General features: G+C 39.8%; 1 protein-coding gene across 1 annotated transcript; it reads right to left on the reverse strand.

The window, feature by feature from the left end:
- Window positions 1-844: 844 nt before the first annotated feature.
- Window positions 845-14,253, reverse strand: cul4a (cullin 4A). Its single transcript, XM_039794331.1, has 20 exons — window positions 13,561-14,253; window positions 12,284-12,399; window positions 11,968-12,071; window positions 8,700-8,769; window positions 8,531-8,604; window positions 8,292-8,454; window positions 8,105-8,194; window positions 7,833-7,915; window positions 7,229-7,296; window positions 6,627-6,745; window positions 6,291-6,483; window positions 6,067-6,171; window positions 5,841-5,951; window positions 5,537-5,622; window positions 5,265-5,372; window positions 2,633-2,746; window positions 2,444-2,549; window positions 2,177-2,349; window positions 1,872-2,024; window positions 845-1,757 (listed from the first exon to the last, which is right to left on the reverse strand). Exons 1-20 carry the CDS (start codon window positions 13,700-13,702, stop codon window positions 1,662-1,664), a joined length of 2,274 nt encoding a protein of 757 aa, XP_039650265.1. The 5' UTR covers window positions 13,703-14,253; the 3' UTR covers window positions 845-1,661.
- Window positions 14,254-15,173: the final 920 nt, after the last annotated feature.

Consider the following 15,173-nt stretch of genomic DNA (forward strand, 5'->3'; position numbering starts at 1 on the left):
TGTAATGGGGGTGATTATAGGAATGCACCCTTTTAAACAACGTTCACATTGTAGTTTTTTAACTGCATGTAAAATATATGGTAATAATATGGTATATCAAATGTACAGTACGATCTGGAGAACCTTTAGCTTTCTATAGGTGAAGGTAGAATGTGAGCCTGTGCAGGCTGCAAAGTGCATGGTGCATGTGTTGTGGGTAGTCAGTCAGCTGACACGTTCACCAATTCACGAGGGTGTGCAAAACCCCTCGAAGGAACGCAGAGGCTGCTTTAATGCCTCTGCCAAAGACTTATCAGGGCCCTGCTACATTCTCCCTGTATAGTTCAACCACGGTTTTTTGTTGTTTTTTTTTTAACAAAAGGCATGTCGTTTTCTTGAGGCTTAAATGAGATTAGAAGGTTAGACATCTAGCTCTTGTCGACACATTTGTTTAAGATCTATTTCTTTAATCATACAAAAACTGTACACTCCCTGCTGTGATAGTGAAAGTATTGAGACAAATATCCTTTCACTTCCATCTTCCAGTAACTTGAGCTATTAATCATTTCTATCAAGTGAAAATCGACAAGAGTGCCTTTCAATCCTAAATTAAAAATGATTTCATCGTACGTCAAAATCAAGTGTATGGAAAGAGAACACACAACAGTCCACTTTCTTATTGTATCATTTGGGGCCCGATTGATACAAATATGAAACGGACAACATAGTGTTGTGATGTGTAACAGACTATATTTTGGTTTAACAAAAAAATTAATTTGATGAAATCAGACACAGCAAGCTCAAGCTGACAGAGGCAACAGGGCAAGACATGTGTTCCAATAAAAAACACACTACCACTAGCTGGTTGTCTACAAATCATTCATTGAATCATTAAATATCCATTTATTCAGGTTCACTTTTCTCACTCTTACATAGAATACAATCTGTTCTACAAAAACGTCAGCACATGACATAGGACATTTGGGCATTTTGGTCAAAACATATAAGATACCCAAAGAAATACCCAAGTGGCTTGCCTGCATGTCATTTAGCTTCTGTGTTACAAGCAATAAACCCTTCCCTCTGACCCAAACCCATCTGGCCCACATCATCCTTCTCAAGTCTCTTCTTGTCTTCAACAGCTGTTTCTCTGACAAATAAAGCAATCAACCAACCAATCAGGTTTACACTCAGCGGTTTATGCAGCCATTCACAAGAAGAACTCCTTGAACAAAACAACAAAACAAAACAAAAAAATCTTAAAACTCAAGACAAACCAACTATGGTAGAAAATAAGTGATTTTAGAACGACGTGATGGAGGAAAAACAAAAAGATCCAAATCCTGGGAAGGAAAAAACAAAAACAGAGGAAAGTGCTAGTCATTTTCAGTTGAGTTTTGCATTAGCAGATTTGTAAGTCACATAAACCAAGCATCAACAACCCGGGCCTCTCCTCCAGCACCATCCCACTACAGATAACGCAGAGTGGAAACAGCACAGCCAAGTCCCTCTCGTCTCTCTGGAGCTCTCTGTGTGATCTGGATGCTGCGACCAGTGTCGTGGATGGAGGGAAAGATGGGCACCAGAGGAGAGTCGGGTGGCTGAAGGGCTGTAATGCTGTTTTTGGGGGGCCAGCTGTATGCTTGCTGTGAGGAAAGCATGGCAGCAACAGTGGTGTCCCTTCAGGCAACATAGTGGTACTGGTTAGGAGTCTCCTTGTCACGTTCCATGTAGTCTCTGTCTATGAGTGACTCGATCCGCTTCTTCAGATCGCCCGGCTGTAGAGACGAAAGCAAATCACATGCTGATGAGCTCTTTGTTTGTTTGTGTGTGCTCATGTGTGTTAGAAGAAAAATCTAAATAATGAGAATAAGAAGCTTAAAATACGTCACCTTTACAGGGAACTTCAGCTGGTTGTAAAGCTCTGATACCAGTAGGTTGTGACTAAGAGTCTTCCTCATCTTCATGATGCGCACCACAGCTGCATCGATCTGATACTGCCTGTCTTGAAACACACGCTCTGTGGTGCTTACCTGCTCCTCTACCTGTAAGGAAAATGTGTTTACAAAACCGATCCATCTATCCAGAACCATCCTTTTGCATAGGAAAACCAAGTGGTTGAAGTACAACACAGCAAAGTACACCCTGGTTGAGGAGTAGTGTGTTCAAAAAGAAAGAAAGGTGCCAGTATTTTTACCGTTTCCTTCATCTGGATCTGGTTGATCTTGATTCGGAACAGTTTGTGTTTAAAATCGTTGTTGAAATTGAAGCGGTCTCCATCTTCCACGTCTTTCCCTCGAGGGTTCTTGTTGAGCACGCGCGCTTTTCCGCAGGCCAGGGACTGCAGTGTACGCTTAAGCTCTCCCTCCTCTGTGCAAGACGAGAGAGAGAATGGTGATGTGATACAACAGGTACCTCTCTTACAACAGAACAGCGGTCCTACATGTTTAAAGACGTGTAAAACCTATGCCAGTGGCAGTGCGAATCTCCTCCACGCTGAACTCCTCTCCCTCATTGAACATCAACAGCACCAGCGTCTGGAACAGCGAGACCTGCACCTCCTTCTTACCCTGCAGGAGAAAGTAGTCACTGTAAATGCATTTTTAGACGTGTTCTCTTCTTTATGCCACGTCAGGATGCGCCGTGCCCTTACCTCTTTGAACTCCGCCTTAAGTACAGCGTGGCCCAGTGTGGGCTGCCACTGCAGCTTCCTGCCACTGTGCTTCCCCAGGTAGAACAGCTTGAACACCTCCTGGAGTTTTACCATCTAACAAAACATAAAGAGATGAACTTTGTACCAACACAGTCCGATAAGGATCGGGTGATGGCCCTGCCATGTTTAGAGAACGCCAGTAGGGAGATACAATCAGTAAAACACAGTTTTCCTCAATTACTTCATCATGTTGCTGCTCACGTACTATAAATACAGTAAGCACACTAAATAAATGAATATTGTTTAAACAAATCACCAAAACCCACAAAAATAAAAAAAACTGCTTCCATGACACCATGTGCTCCTCAAGTGTGTTTGTCACAAGTGCCAAAGCATAGTGTGCACAAAGAGCAGCACCCAAACATAGAAATTAGGGCTGTAACGATACACCAAACCCATGATTCGGTTCGTATCAGGAGTTTGGAGGAGAGTTATACTACATAAACTAAGGCTGGACGATTTTGGCTAAAATCATAATCACGATTAATCGAACAAGTTACCTCGATTACGATTATTTTAAATTTCTTTTCTTTTCTTATACTGTAAATATGTTCACGGTTATTTTTTCTAATGAAAGTGCATATAATCCTATCTTTGTGATTCTAAAATAAGGAAACAACACACAGATAGCAATTAATGCTTATTTATTAAATATTTCAAACAACTGAACTGAAATCTACAACAGTAGATTTTGCAAAGAAATAAAAATGTCTTATAAAAAAGTAATTTAAGTTTTAATGTAAAAAAAAAAGTTTCCTAAAAATTTAAAATAACTTTTAAAAATAGTTCTTTTTGTAAACAAAATTATGGTAAATATTGCCATGCCATCTTAAAAGTAAAATATTATTTCTCTCTTGTAAACAAAATAAAATTATTGTAAATAAAATATATTATTGTAAATATTGCCAAAATATAACTTGTATCCTTTGTAAACCTTTTGATCTTCCTCTCAGGGATCTTGTCCTGTCACTCTCTATGCATAAGCATTTACTCCAGGTTCTTACTAAGAAACACTAGCATGTTTACCTTTTCAAAGTGCTTAACAGACTTAAGTTCAGCAGCTACTTTTTTACGACATGTTTGGTACATGTTGGGCAGCGCAGTTTGGGAAAAATAGTGTCACCATCTTCTGTCGAGTGTTTTAACGAGTTGTTTAAACCCACTGTGCTCCACCGTAGCTATGGGAGCCATGTCCTTCGCGATGTAGTAACTAATGGCGTCAGTTATTTCTCTCCATTTTCTTGAATCCTTTTCATATTGTGGAGCATTTGTAAATGCGTGTGTTATCGACACCTGCTTAGTGGAGGCACTTGTTGCTGGGCGACGGTCAGCCTCTCTCTGTTCATATTCGGTAATGTGATTACGCTCCAGGTGTTGAAATAGATTGCTGGTATTACCTTTGGTCGCTATAACAGTTTTTCTGCAATGTTTGCATTTGACTTGAGTTTGTTCGGTGTCGTCTTTATTGAAACCAAAATGTGTCCAAACAACGGACACTGTGTGTTTTTTTGGTACAAGCGGCTCCGGTTCCTGTTGCTGAGTTGACTCGGTGTTTGAGTTCTCCTCCATGTTGCTTCAATGTCGCAGACTGGACGGGGCGGAGTCACGTGACTACACACGCAGCGGCCGTAACATCTTTTAAGGGGAAAGTACATTAACACACAGTGGGCAGCCGCGGAAATATTAATTGGATTAAAAGACCGAAATAACCGACTTGGTAAAATTACGTCGGTTATAGGCTCTGAATTTCGGTTTCGATTATTTTTCGATTAATCATCCAGCCCTAACATAAACTATATACTACTTTTTTTCTGCCACATGGCATCGTTTTGTCATTGATTACATGCCACTTTGCAACACAGTAATACAACAGAGACCTTATTTATTGATGTTGATCGATTTCAATATCGATCGATCCAACACCAAAGATTCTTTTGTACCTTAAAATAATGTTTCCAAAATCTTTTCAGTGGTTCATTAACTCGTTTGAAGGAGACATAAGAATAATGGTAACAGTAATGGACAATTCTGCTTCCAATCTGTAGGGGGGACCGAAGAGGAAAAGTGCTTTGGTGCCTAAAGGTGCTGGTTGACAAGTGGCTGATGCTAATGGTTGGTCTATAACGTTAGCTAATTCTTGCTGGGTAACATAAGTTTACGACATCGTTCGACACGCTCAGTTATTTTTAGTACGATTGTTTTGACCATGGTTAACAACTCTGGGCTAACCCACAAATTCATCAGTAACGTTAACTGTATAGACAGACGACTAATCTAATGGTAATTCAGCCACACCCCGCTCTGTCTGCCTCACTCTCCCGGCGCTGCAAGGCAGTTTACTGAACCGTCGGGAAACAGACCCAGGCACCAGAGTCAGAACAGTGGCCATTCATAACGTTACACCTCCGTTAGCGTTACCGGTGTTGGATCTGGACGGGAAGGATAACTCTGGGAGTTGGAAGGTGTGTGTCGCGATTCAGCCTTCTCACTCCGCGACACAGGTCTGTGGATCTGAGTGTCGCGATTTCGGTTTCATAACGCATATCGTTACAGCCCTAATAGAAATGCTTACCTCTGGGGGCAAGTGCACCTCCATGGGTATGTATGAAGGCCAGTGGCCCATAGTGAGGATGTTGACAGTAAGTTCTATGTTGCTTGGCTCGCTCTGGTTCTGCATATACTGCAAAGAAATAGCAGCACTTTTACAATTATGCAGGCATAATGCAAGCATTAAATGACACAGCACAGTGGAATGCATACACATACTGTAAAGATGGCATAAACTCTTTAAAGCTACACGTGTATGTTTTGAAGTGTGTCTACATGCACAGAGACAGAAAGTACCTGTTTGAACTGGATCATGATGTCTTTGGACAGTTCCATGTCCTTGAACATCCCCTCTAGCTTACTGGTGAATGCTGCTCCGCATTCTGGAGGAAGTCAAAACCACAACATCGCACAACTTGTCCTCACACCCATGACAGACGATGTGTAACATTTTTACTTTGGTGCTTCATCTCCTTTAATACTGGGTAGATGCTTTGGATAAAGTGCTACAATGTTTTTACCATATAGGCATGAGCCAGATGAGGATTTTGATGAATGCAAGCATTCAACTTGCTTATTCAAGACAAGACTTTGGACTCACCATGTTTGAGCTTGGAGAGCATGGACTTTTCAGCGTCAACAGAAGCACTCTTGCCAACCAGCAGACGCTTGGCCAAGTCCTTCTTATAAAAAGCTTCGAACACATCTTTTCCTGGATGGAGACACCAGAGGTCAAAAGGTCTCATCAGAGAGTTACACGGTTCATAGTGGTTAGTAACACTATTTGACTGAGAAAGCCAACACATATATGCAGAAGTGTAACTGACCGTGTATGAAACGGAAGATTATCATTATCTTATCCAGGATTCTCTCCAGCTCCTCCTCTGTAGCCTCCTTGTTCCCTGCTCTTAACTTAGAATCCACATATTTAGCTGAATTGGAAGCAATAACCAAGAGAGCCGTTACCACATGCTGGAACTGATGAAAAGCACATCAAAACATGTATCTAAGTCACAACTGCCATGGCATGTCGTTTATTTGCCTGACCCACCAATAAGTTCGGCAGGTTTGTTGGGCCTCTTGTTGATAAAGGCCTCAAAGGCCTCCTTCATGGCGTTGACGAATCCCTCATTGCGTGTAAAGCAGCTCTGTGCCACGTTGTCCATCTTGTCCTTGAAGTCCAGCAGGTCTTGCACCATGTCCTTGTCTTTCTCTGGAGTACATACAATCTCTCCACCAAAGGACTACAACCAAAAGTTTCCACCATGTGAATATGCATTTCTCAGACATAAAAAAAAAAAATAAAAATAAAAAAGGACATGTTTTTCTCAATGGTATTGCTTTGTGTTGTATGTCTACCTATGTGTTGGTTGGGCTATGTGTATACCTTTATGTAATCCCTCCAGAACTGCAAAAGTGTGGGAAGTCCTCCCTTAACCTTGCTGAAGAGCTGGTAGAGCAGGACCAGCTCAGTCAAACGATTCCCATCCAGCAGGATGCTCAAACCTGGCACACAAATGTCACACTAATACTGCATGTGCATATGAAAAAAATACTGCATTATACAGTATATGTGTTTATGGCAAGATTTCATTCACAAATAAAAAAAAAAGATTTTTTTATTAATGTGTATAGCTGTACAAAGAGCGTAGGTAACATCATGGACTGTGCTCTAGTAAATTTGAATCACAACCATTTCATGGCAGATCACAAAGCAGATCCAGTAAATGAGGTGATTATGATTTAAAGCAGCAAAGAAAAGAGTGCACAGTTTATTGAGAAGGTGGGACATCTTACAATGTCATTTAAACCAAATGAAGAACGCCACAAACTACAGCCTCAAAAATCACCAGAGTGGAATCAATAATCCTCTGGCGCAGTTCAACAAAAATTTTACCCAATAAGCCTCACAATTGTAGTATATATTGCCAAACACAAACACGCATGCTAATGTAGAGGGACTTATTAAAGTCTTTCACGCAGACGTACCTTTTTGTAGCATTGCAGTCATGTGTTCTCCTAAAAGTTGTTTCTCAACGCAGCTAATAAGGGGTTTCCTGTAAAATATAATGTGAAATAATGGGTTTAAAACTACGAGAAAAAGCAAAAGTGTTTACATTAAATCTGAAATTGCAGTATAGATTTTTCTTCTTTTTTTTTTTTCAAATAATGAACAACATGTATTGGATGTGTATTGGACATTTACTGAAGATCCTTTGTACTGGAAATGTAAGCAGTCAGTTGACACTATGATGCACCATTTGTCTATAAAACAAATACATGCAAATACACAAGTGTACTGTATTTACTTTGAGTGACACCTCAAAATTCAAACAGGCCCCTAAGGGTATTGTACTGTATAAAAAGGTGCACCCTGCCTTAATGTTTGGAAATAAATTATAATTGATGGATATTGATTGTTTACTTTACTCATTTTTTTTTTTTTTTATGAAGGTTGGTATGAACATCTTATTTTTTATTGAAGGTGTCAATTACGAAATCATGTCTACTTTGTATATATGTGACATGGTTTTTGTCTCAGTGATATGTTATGATAACATAATTGAACTTTATCATCAACAAAACTAATTACTGAGTGCTCTGGTCGAGGTAGCTCATGATACGATCATTCTCCTCCTCCAACCGTCGAGCCACATGGTGCAGGTACTCAGGCACCTGGACACATACAGACACGCACATATTCAGAACACTTGCAGATGAGAAACACATCCTTGGGTGTTAAGTGTATAAGAGGTTACTGGTGAACACATCATAGATCCATTAATAGTATTTTTGAAGTCTATGAATGACCTATGCTTCCCAAAGAACAAAATAGTTTTCTAGAAGATGAATAGTCTCACTCACATCTCTCTCCTGCATCAGCCGCTGTCCCTCTGCTGCATACAGGCGATTGGTCTCAATCAAAAATCTCTCTTCAAAGGAATCTTTGTAAACCTTATTAAAAGTTAGACAAGAGGTGAACACGATGAGACATACTCATTCTATTTTCTACTGGTTGGTTCAATAATAAACTTAACAGGCGATCAAGTACCTGTAGGTCTGACAGCATGCCCAGCAGGCTCCTGATGAGACTCCGGTCTACTGTCTCTCCATTTCGCTCGAGTTCTATCTGCTCCAAAATGCCATCTACTGTGCGCTTCTGAACTGCACTGTCACTCACAATGTGGGTACGAAAGAGTTCCAACCCAGTGTCCCTGCAACATATACATAACATCAGCCTCCTAAGTACACCTTAACAAACAGAAACATTTGCATAAACTAGAACTTTACCAGATGGAGGGGAGTAGGGAGTTCTGAAGCACATAGGTGCGATCCAGGAAGAGAAAAATACTTCGGATCATTATCTATAAAAAAGAAAAAACAAAAATCGGTCTCAAAAGGACACTTTCCTATTATTGGAACGGTATTGATTGGCATAGTTGTCAAACATCAAACTTACAGTTTGCCTGCAGTGGTCCTGCCAGCAGCGATTCATTCGCTTCAGGAAGGAAAGGTTGTCCAAAGACTCTGTGAGCTCCATGTTAAGGAAAAATCTTCCATTTACTCATTACACTAAACCAACATTTTGAATGACATTCATATTATCCTGCGGCTAGGCAGCACGGATTAAGACCTTGGTCACACTTCTTGGCTCAAAAAAGATTTGGTGTTGAAGCTGGGTGACAGTAATGTGTTTTTTTTGTTGCAAATCTGCACTATACTTATTGGAGGAAAAACCAAAAACTATATCTTAAGTCCATAAAGCAAGTCTAGCCTGCCTAAAAACAAAGTCTAAAAGCAGCTATTAAGCAACTGGAGGACAGTGAGTATGATTACATTAATTCAAAGTTCTATAATTGGATTGCTTTTAATTTGAGACAATTTTGTTAATCAGTGACTTGTTGTTTTATTTTGCAATATGTCAAGCATCTTTACATAGTCTGCCAGTGACAGCCACTGCCTGTGCCTGTTCCGAAAGAGCCGATTGCTTGGCCTGTGTTATTGCAGCTTTCTCCAGAACCACTGTACCCTGACATAACTTACAAAAGGCCCCAAGAGCACTTAATATGCAACTCAACTGTATACCACTGACTTACTGTGTACTTCTACTTCAGAGGAAAACATTGTACTACCACATTTACCTGACAGAGAAATGGCACTGGTTACATTGCATATTTAGATTTTACTCACAAAATATCACAATTAGAATAGGATGCATGATGCATTATTATTCATTAAATTATTAAATTATACTATTAATAGTTTTACTTTAGAAAAATGTTTTGAGTATTTCTTCTTCCACTGCCAATACCAACATCGACAACTCAAAATGTTTTAGTCCAGTTTCAGTTGATGAAAAGTCATTACTTTTAGTCACAATGTGTTCTTCCTAGATTTTTATCAGCTTTTTTTTTAATGTAGACTTATTCCAGTCACAAATATCCAATCAGATTATATTGAACATTTCAGTTAAATCTAGTCCAATCATTTTGTCACTTTAGTCAAACATCTCATCATTATCCGATGAAAAGGGGTGTGGGGATGGCTCATGAAAGCAGTGCCAGGTGAGTTGATTGACACAGCTGGCTAATCATTGACTAATTATATTGGCCCTTAAAATGCAGTGGTGTGCTGGAACCTTGTTGTCTGGCACACACCAGAGACAGACAGCAACGCTTTATTAATTTACTATTGAACTGTGTTAGGAGTTTGGAGCAGCACGACTACGTGCTCCAGAAAAGCCAGGTGACCAGAGGCGCGCGGTGAAATGGTTGGCAATGTGTGTGAGCAGATGTGAGAATAAAAAGTGCCTTTGTCTTTGAGTGGACTGTCGCGTCTGTGGAGCGAGAAATCACGGTGGCAGCAAAGTTTTGCTACAGTAGTAATTACCAAACGCGTGTTAGTCACTTGGACCAACGCTGGTTATAAAGTTATTTTAAGGTAGAAAAGTTGCATAAAGTTGCTTTAAAGCATGGATTTAAATTGCAGACGTAATGCTATAAGTGTTATTAGTTAGTATGGCAAACAAACACAGTTTGAGTTGCAACGATATTCCTGTAGGCTATCCGCTCAATCTCGTTGACTCCAGGGAAATGAAGAGTTTGATTGGAACGTTGGTATACCCAGCATCCGTGCTCAGAAACACACATTGTGAAATACACAGCAGAGGTATTCATTTCCAAATGGTCGACGGTAGCCCGCTGCAGACGGTCATCCACAGACAAGAGATTCCTGACTTTATAGATAGATAAAGGCTAGCTGCCAAACTTGTTGTATGTTGACCTCTTGTGAGAAAAGTCTGCAACAACACCTGATGTGTGCCAGGAAAGCCCAGACCTTGTAAGTTAAGTTTAAAGCTCCAAACAAAACAGAGTTTAGAATAGAGCTGGGCAATATATTGATGCTATATCGATATCGTGATATGGAGACTAGATATCGTCTTAGATTTAAGATATCATAATATCGTGAATGGCTTAAGACTTTTGCTGGTTTTAAAGGCTGCATTATTAGCCTGCGAAAACCCTGACGAACTTCCGGCAAATTTGAGATTTGCTCTCCAAGTCAGTCTGGCCAAGAGCCCATTCGAGCCCATTTCCAATTTTTCCAAAGCGGGCTTTACACGATGACGATGGCGCAGCGACAGCAAGCAGCTTTTTGTTTACATTCAACATGACGGCAACCGAAGCGCAGCAACCTGTTGATGCTGCGTTGTTGGTCTGATCGGTTGAAAGACTATCCAGTTGCGCCCAGAGTCATTTGCGCGACGTCCCTTTGGAAATTAGCTGTTGAACCTTCCCCAGACCCACTCTACTCTCAGTTACAACTGTCAACCAGACTACTGCATTACAGTAAAGTGATTCTATTATTTGCCTTTACCCACTTAGTCATTATATCCATATTATTAATTTTCTAAGATTATTTTTTGGGGGGGTTTTCCCTTTATTTCAGAGTGACAGTGGATAGACAGGAAAGGTGGGAGAGAGATGGGGGATGACATGCAGCAAAGGGCCACAGGTCGGATTCGAACCCGGCCCGCTGCAAAGGCCTCAGCCGACATGGGGCGCACGCTCTTACTGGGTGAGCTAGAGGTCGCCCCATTATATCCACGTTATTGATGATTATTTATCTAAAATCTAATTGTGAAGATATTTTGTTAAAGCACCAATTGTCCCCTCTACAATATCGATATAGAGGTATTTGGTCAAAAATATTGTGATATCGAATTTTCTCCATATCGCCCAGCCCTAGTTTAGTATCACTATCAAAATAGCACGTTTGTGGGCGCCCGGATAGCTCAGTTAGTAGAGCAGGCGCACATATATAGAGGTTTACTCCTTGACGCAGCGGGCCTGAGTTTGACTCCGACCTGCAACCCTTTGCTGCGTGTCATTCCCCCCTTTTCATTTCTTCAGCTGTCCTGTCAATAAGGCTTAAAAATGCCCCAAAAAATTATCTTTAAACATTTTTTTTTTATAAAATAAAGCTAGTTTGTTATAAAATAATGGGCACTGCACTTAGCTTTGATTGCAGCAGTGTGTTCAAGCTGGCTAACTATCTTCTCCTACTATGAATCATGGGCTGCTTGATCTGAAAAGGACTCCTAAATGAACATACCTCACTCAATGTTGTATTTAACAGTAGGCTGAGAACAAAATGTAAGAACCCCACAATATGCATCCTATTTGTTCCAAAAAATGTTTACACAGGTATTCACAAAAAAAGGATATTCTCTAAACTGTTGGATCTGGGCCTGTACGTGATCTTCACAGACCTGCCGTAGCTGCTTGTACAGCGTGGGGGAGACTTTATAAGAACAGAGGTTTTCTACCGCCTTCAAGAAAGAGAGACAAGGAGAAGATACAAGAGCACAAGAAAAACACTGTATATTACGATGTTTTTATCTTAGATTTGGCCACTGGTTTTTATTCATTTCAGTAGAGTTTATTAATCCAGTTTTGTTATGTGAGAATGCAGTTTTCATAGGTTTTAGATGTATTCAAGTATGTATTGTATGGGAGAAAAACAAAAAAAGAATCAGCAAACCTGATAAAGCTCCTCCAGATTGTACTTGATAGAGGTGCTGTTCTGGATGGCACCCACTGCATCGCGTAGCTTCAGCCACGTGTCCTCAGTATAGTTCTCTGCTAGTTTTGGCCTGTCTGTTACAAAAAAAACAGCAACAATGTTATTTGTTATACATGTTTACAAGCTGACAGGAACTCCTTAATGCAAATTAAACAGTATTAGCATTCGTATAGAACCTAGTTTGATGTTTTTAACACAAACATGATAAGTTGCACATTTGTAAACTATCAGTTCTGATGGATTACGGTCCAGTGATAGTAAATAAATTGAGACATGTATTGTTCTTAAGTTTGCACATACGAAAAAAGCTTCCAATTTTGCTGTTGTCAAACAAATACTTTAAACTTGTTTTCTGAGTCTTTATTGCTAATGAAATATATGTTATTAGTATTTGATGCATCAGCAGATGCCTTCTTAGCTGCCTGCCTATATGAAAAGCTACTGTGTCACTGCCTTATATTATATACTGTCTTTATCAAGACCTGAAGTTGGGAGAGGCTTTAAACATCACACCACATAAAATCAATGCAGCAAGCAAAAAAAAAAAAAAAAAAACTATATCACTGGGAGATGTTAAGCATGTGCGATTACAAAAACCCTATCCAAATCTGACATGAACTGATCAGCGCAGTAGGGCTGGGGGTATCGAACTTTGTCACTTTTAGGCAACATCCAAAATGCCTCCATAGTAGTCTATAAAGTATCGAAAAATGCCTTGTCATTCATTACCAAATTTCAATACCTACTGAGTGCATCTTATCAGCGTCAGTGAGCCAATGAACACGCGGCATCCTTGTACCAAGATCTAATAATACTTGTGATTGGCTGTCTAACGTTACACCTTGTAGAGGCATGCAGGAAAAACAGTTACCACAGATAAGGGGGCTCACATGTGTTGTATTTTGAGATGCTTGACAGTGTGCGTCACATAGGTTTAAAGGAGCTGAAAAAACAAAATAAAAGATGTGTACCTAATGTTGTAATATATTTTTGTTAAAATGGTATTTATATAATTGGTTTCGAAAAATAAAAAAATCGAATTCACGTATCAAAACTGCTTGAACGATACCCAGCCCTACAGAGCAGTAAAGTCAACAAATTGGGACGTTACACAACCCAGAGACAGACAACATACAGTAACGTTATGGTCTAAAAAGTTAAAACGTCCGCTGTTTAAGATACATCGATGTGACTGATGCTGTTAGATCGAAGGTGAAAACGATGAGGGACAGTACCTTTGAAATTTTTGATCACTAATTTCTTTGAAGCGCCACTTTTGCTTGAGGCCACAGCGGAGGTCCTGGCCATCCCGTTGGTGTTGTGCTCCGGTATAGCGGAGAAGCTGGCTCTCTTGTCCTGCCGGGTGTCCTCTGCCATTATCAGATTAGCGCTTTGGCTTAACGCTGTATGCTTCAAGTGTTTTGCTGAGTTACTGTTTGATTGTTCAGTCGCCTGTTTATTTACTGTCAGCAACACAGACTCTTTGTTGTCTTTGGCGGACAGCGCGGACAGTCGCAGTATATTCAAAACACATTTACAAACAAACACTGACTAACGTTGGGTTAATCAATCAGAAAACATAACTACCGCCAGTTAAGTAAACAGATAGTTAGCTAACAGTATGTTATATGAAACTGCAGCACACTTTAGCTAACGTTACCAGCTTTCGTCTTCTCCTCAACACTTTAGCTTTTTTTTTTTTTTAGGCTAGTCCATGCCAGTATTGATTACTTACAGATTTTAACGAGTTCAATTATTGTATTTCGCAACAGCAAATAAACACCTAAAATTGACATAGTTAGCGTTGTTATAACAGACCCATGTTATGGGTAGCTTTCTTTACCCACATCATAGCTAGCTAGCACAACAAAATGGCTTTTCGCAGACAGTTCAGTTGGACAGGTGCATCTTGGGTGAAAAGCGGCAGAGTTGCGTTCAGAGACAGTTTGGACTTTTAGCGTCACCTGTTTCCCCCTTTCTTCTTTTTTTTCCCGTGAGAAATTGTGACAGTTTAGACGCTACTGCGTATTACTGCCCTCACCAGGATGTCACTTTAACGAACATGTTCTGCTTCAAATTTTCATAATAACCCTGCCTGTGTCATGTAAAAAACAGTCTATGGTAAAGGCATAGACAGGGTAAAGGGTAAAAACTGTCATCTCCCCCTTCTTTCTCTTCTTTTGTTTTGAACGGCAGCTTGCATCCTTATTGTTGCACTGCTGCCATCTTCTGGAGTTAGTTAGCTCCTACAGTCTCCAGTTTGTCAGAACTGCGTAGAACAACACTTTATTTGTCCTGAAAAAGGCAGTAACTCACTCAAAACCTTTAACATGTGAGCCATAAATAAAGTGCATCACTGCCACTGAAATGCAGTGGTGAAAGAAGTACTCAGAATATTTTTTTAAGTAACAATACCACAGTGTAGAAATGCTCTGTTATTGTGAAAGTCCTGCATTCACAATCTTACTTAAGTAAAAGTAAAGAAGTATTAGCATCAAAATGTACCTAAAGTACCAAAACTAAAAGTAGCCTACTCATTATACACAATGGCCCATTTCAGAATAATATATATTATATCCCTGGATTATAGTGAAGTTTACATCAGAATGTATTAGTTGATATTAATTGAATCTACAATGTAACTGGTAACTAATGTACAATGAATGTAGTTGAGTACAAAGTACAATATTGGCTTCCAAATTTTAGTGATAAAAGTAAAGTAGCAAATATACATTATATGTATCTGCTTTCTGATTTCACTGTATGTTTTATTCCTTTCTGATTTTACTGTACTGTTGGATGTTTTATTCTTGTTGATGTAAAGCACTTTGGATACCTGCTGGTTGCT

This window comes from Perca fluviatilis, chromosome 3 (assembly GCF_010015445.1).
Source record: "Perca fluviatilis chromosome 3, GENO_Pfluv_1.0, whole genome shotgun sequence".
Taxonomy (NCBI): domain Eukaryota; kingdom Metazoa; phylum Chordata; class Actinopteri; order Perciformes; family Percidae; genus Perca; species Perca fluviatilis.

What these genes read in the sequence shown, in the direction of transcription:
- cul4a (XM_039794331.1), bottom strand. Translation starts at nt 13,702, where the DNA reads ATGGCAGAGGACACCCGGCAGGACAAGAGAGCCAGCTTCTCCGCTATA. An exon ending in GCATGCTGTCAGACCTACAG is followed by an intron (nt 8,195 to 8,291) that starts GTACTTGATCGC and finishes ACTTTTAATAAG; the next exon opens with GTTTACAAAGATTCCTTTGA. An exon ending in TCATGATCCAGTTCAAACAG is followed by an intron (nt 5,373 to 5,536) that starts GTACTTTCTGTC and finishes ATTTCTTTGCAG; the next exon opens with TATATGCAGAACCAGAGCGA.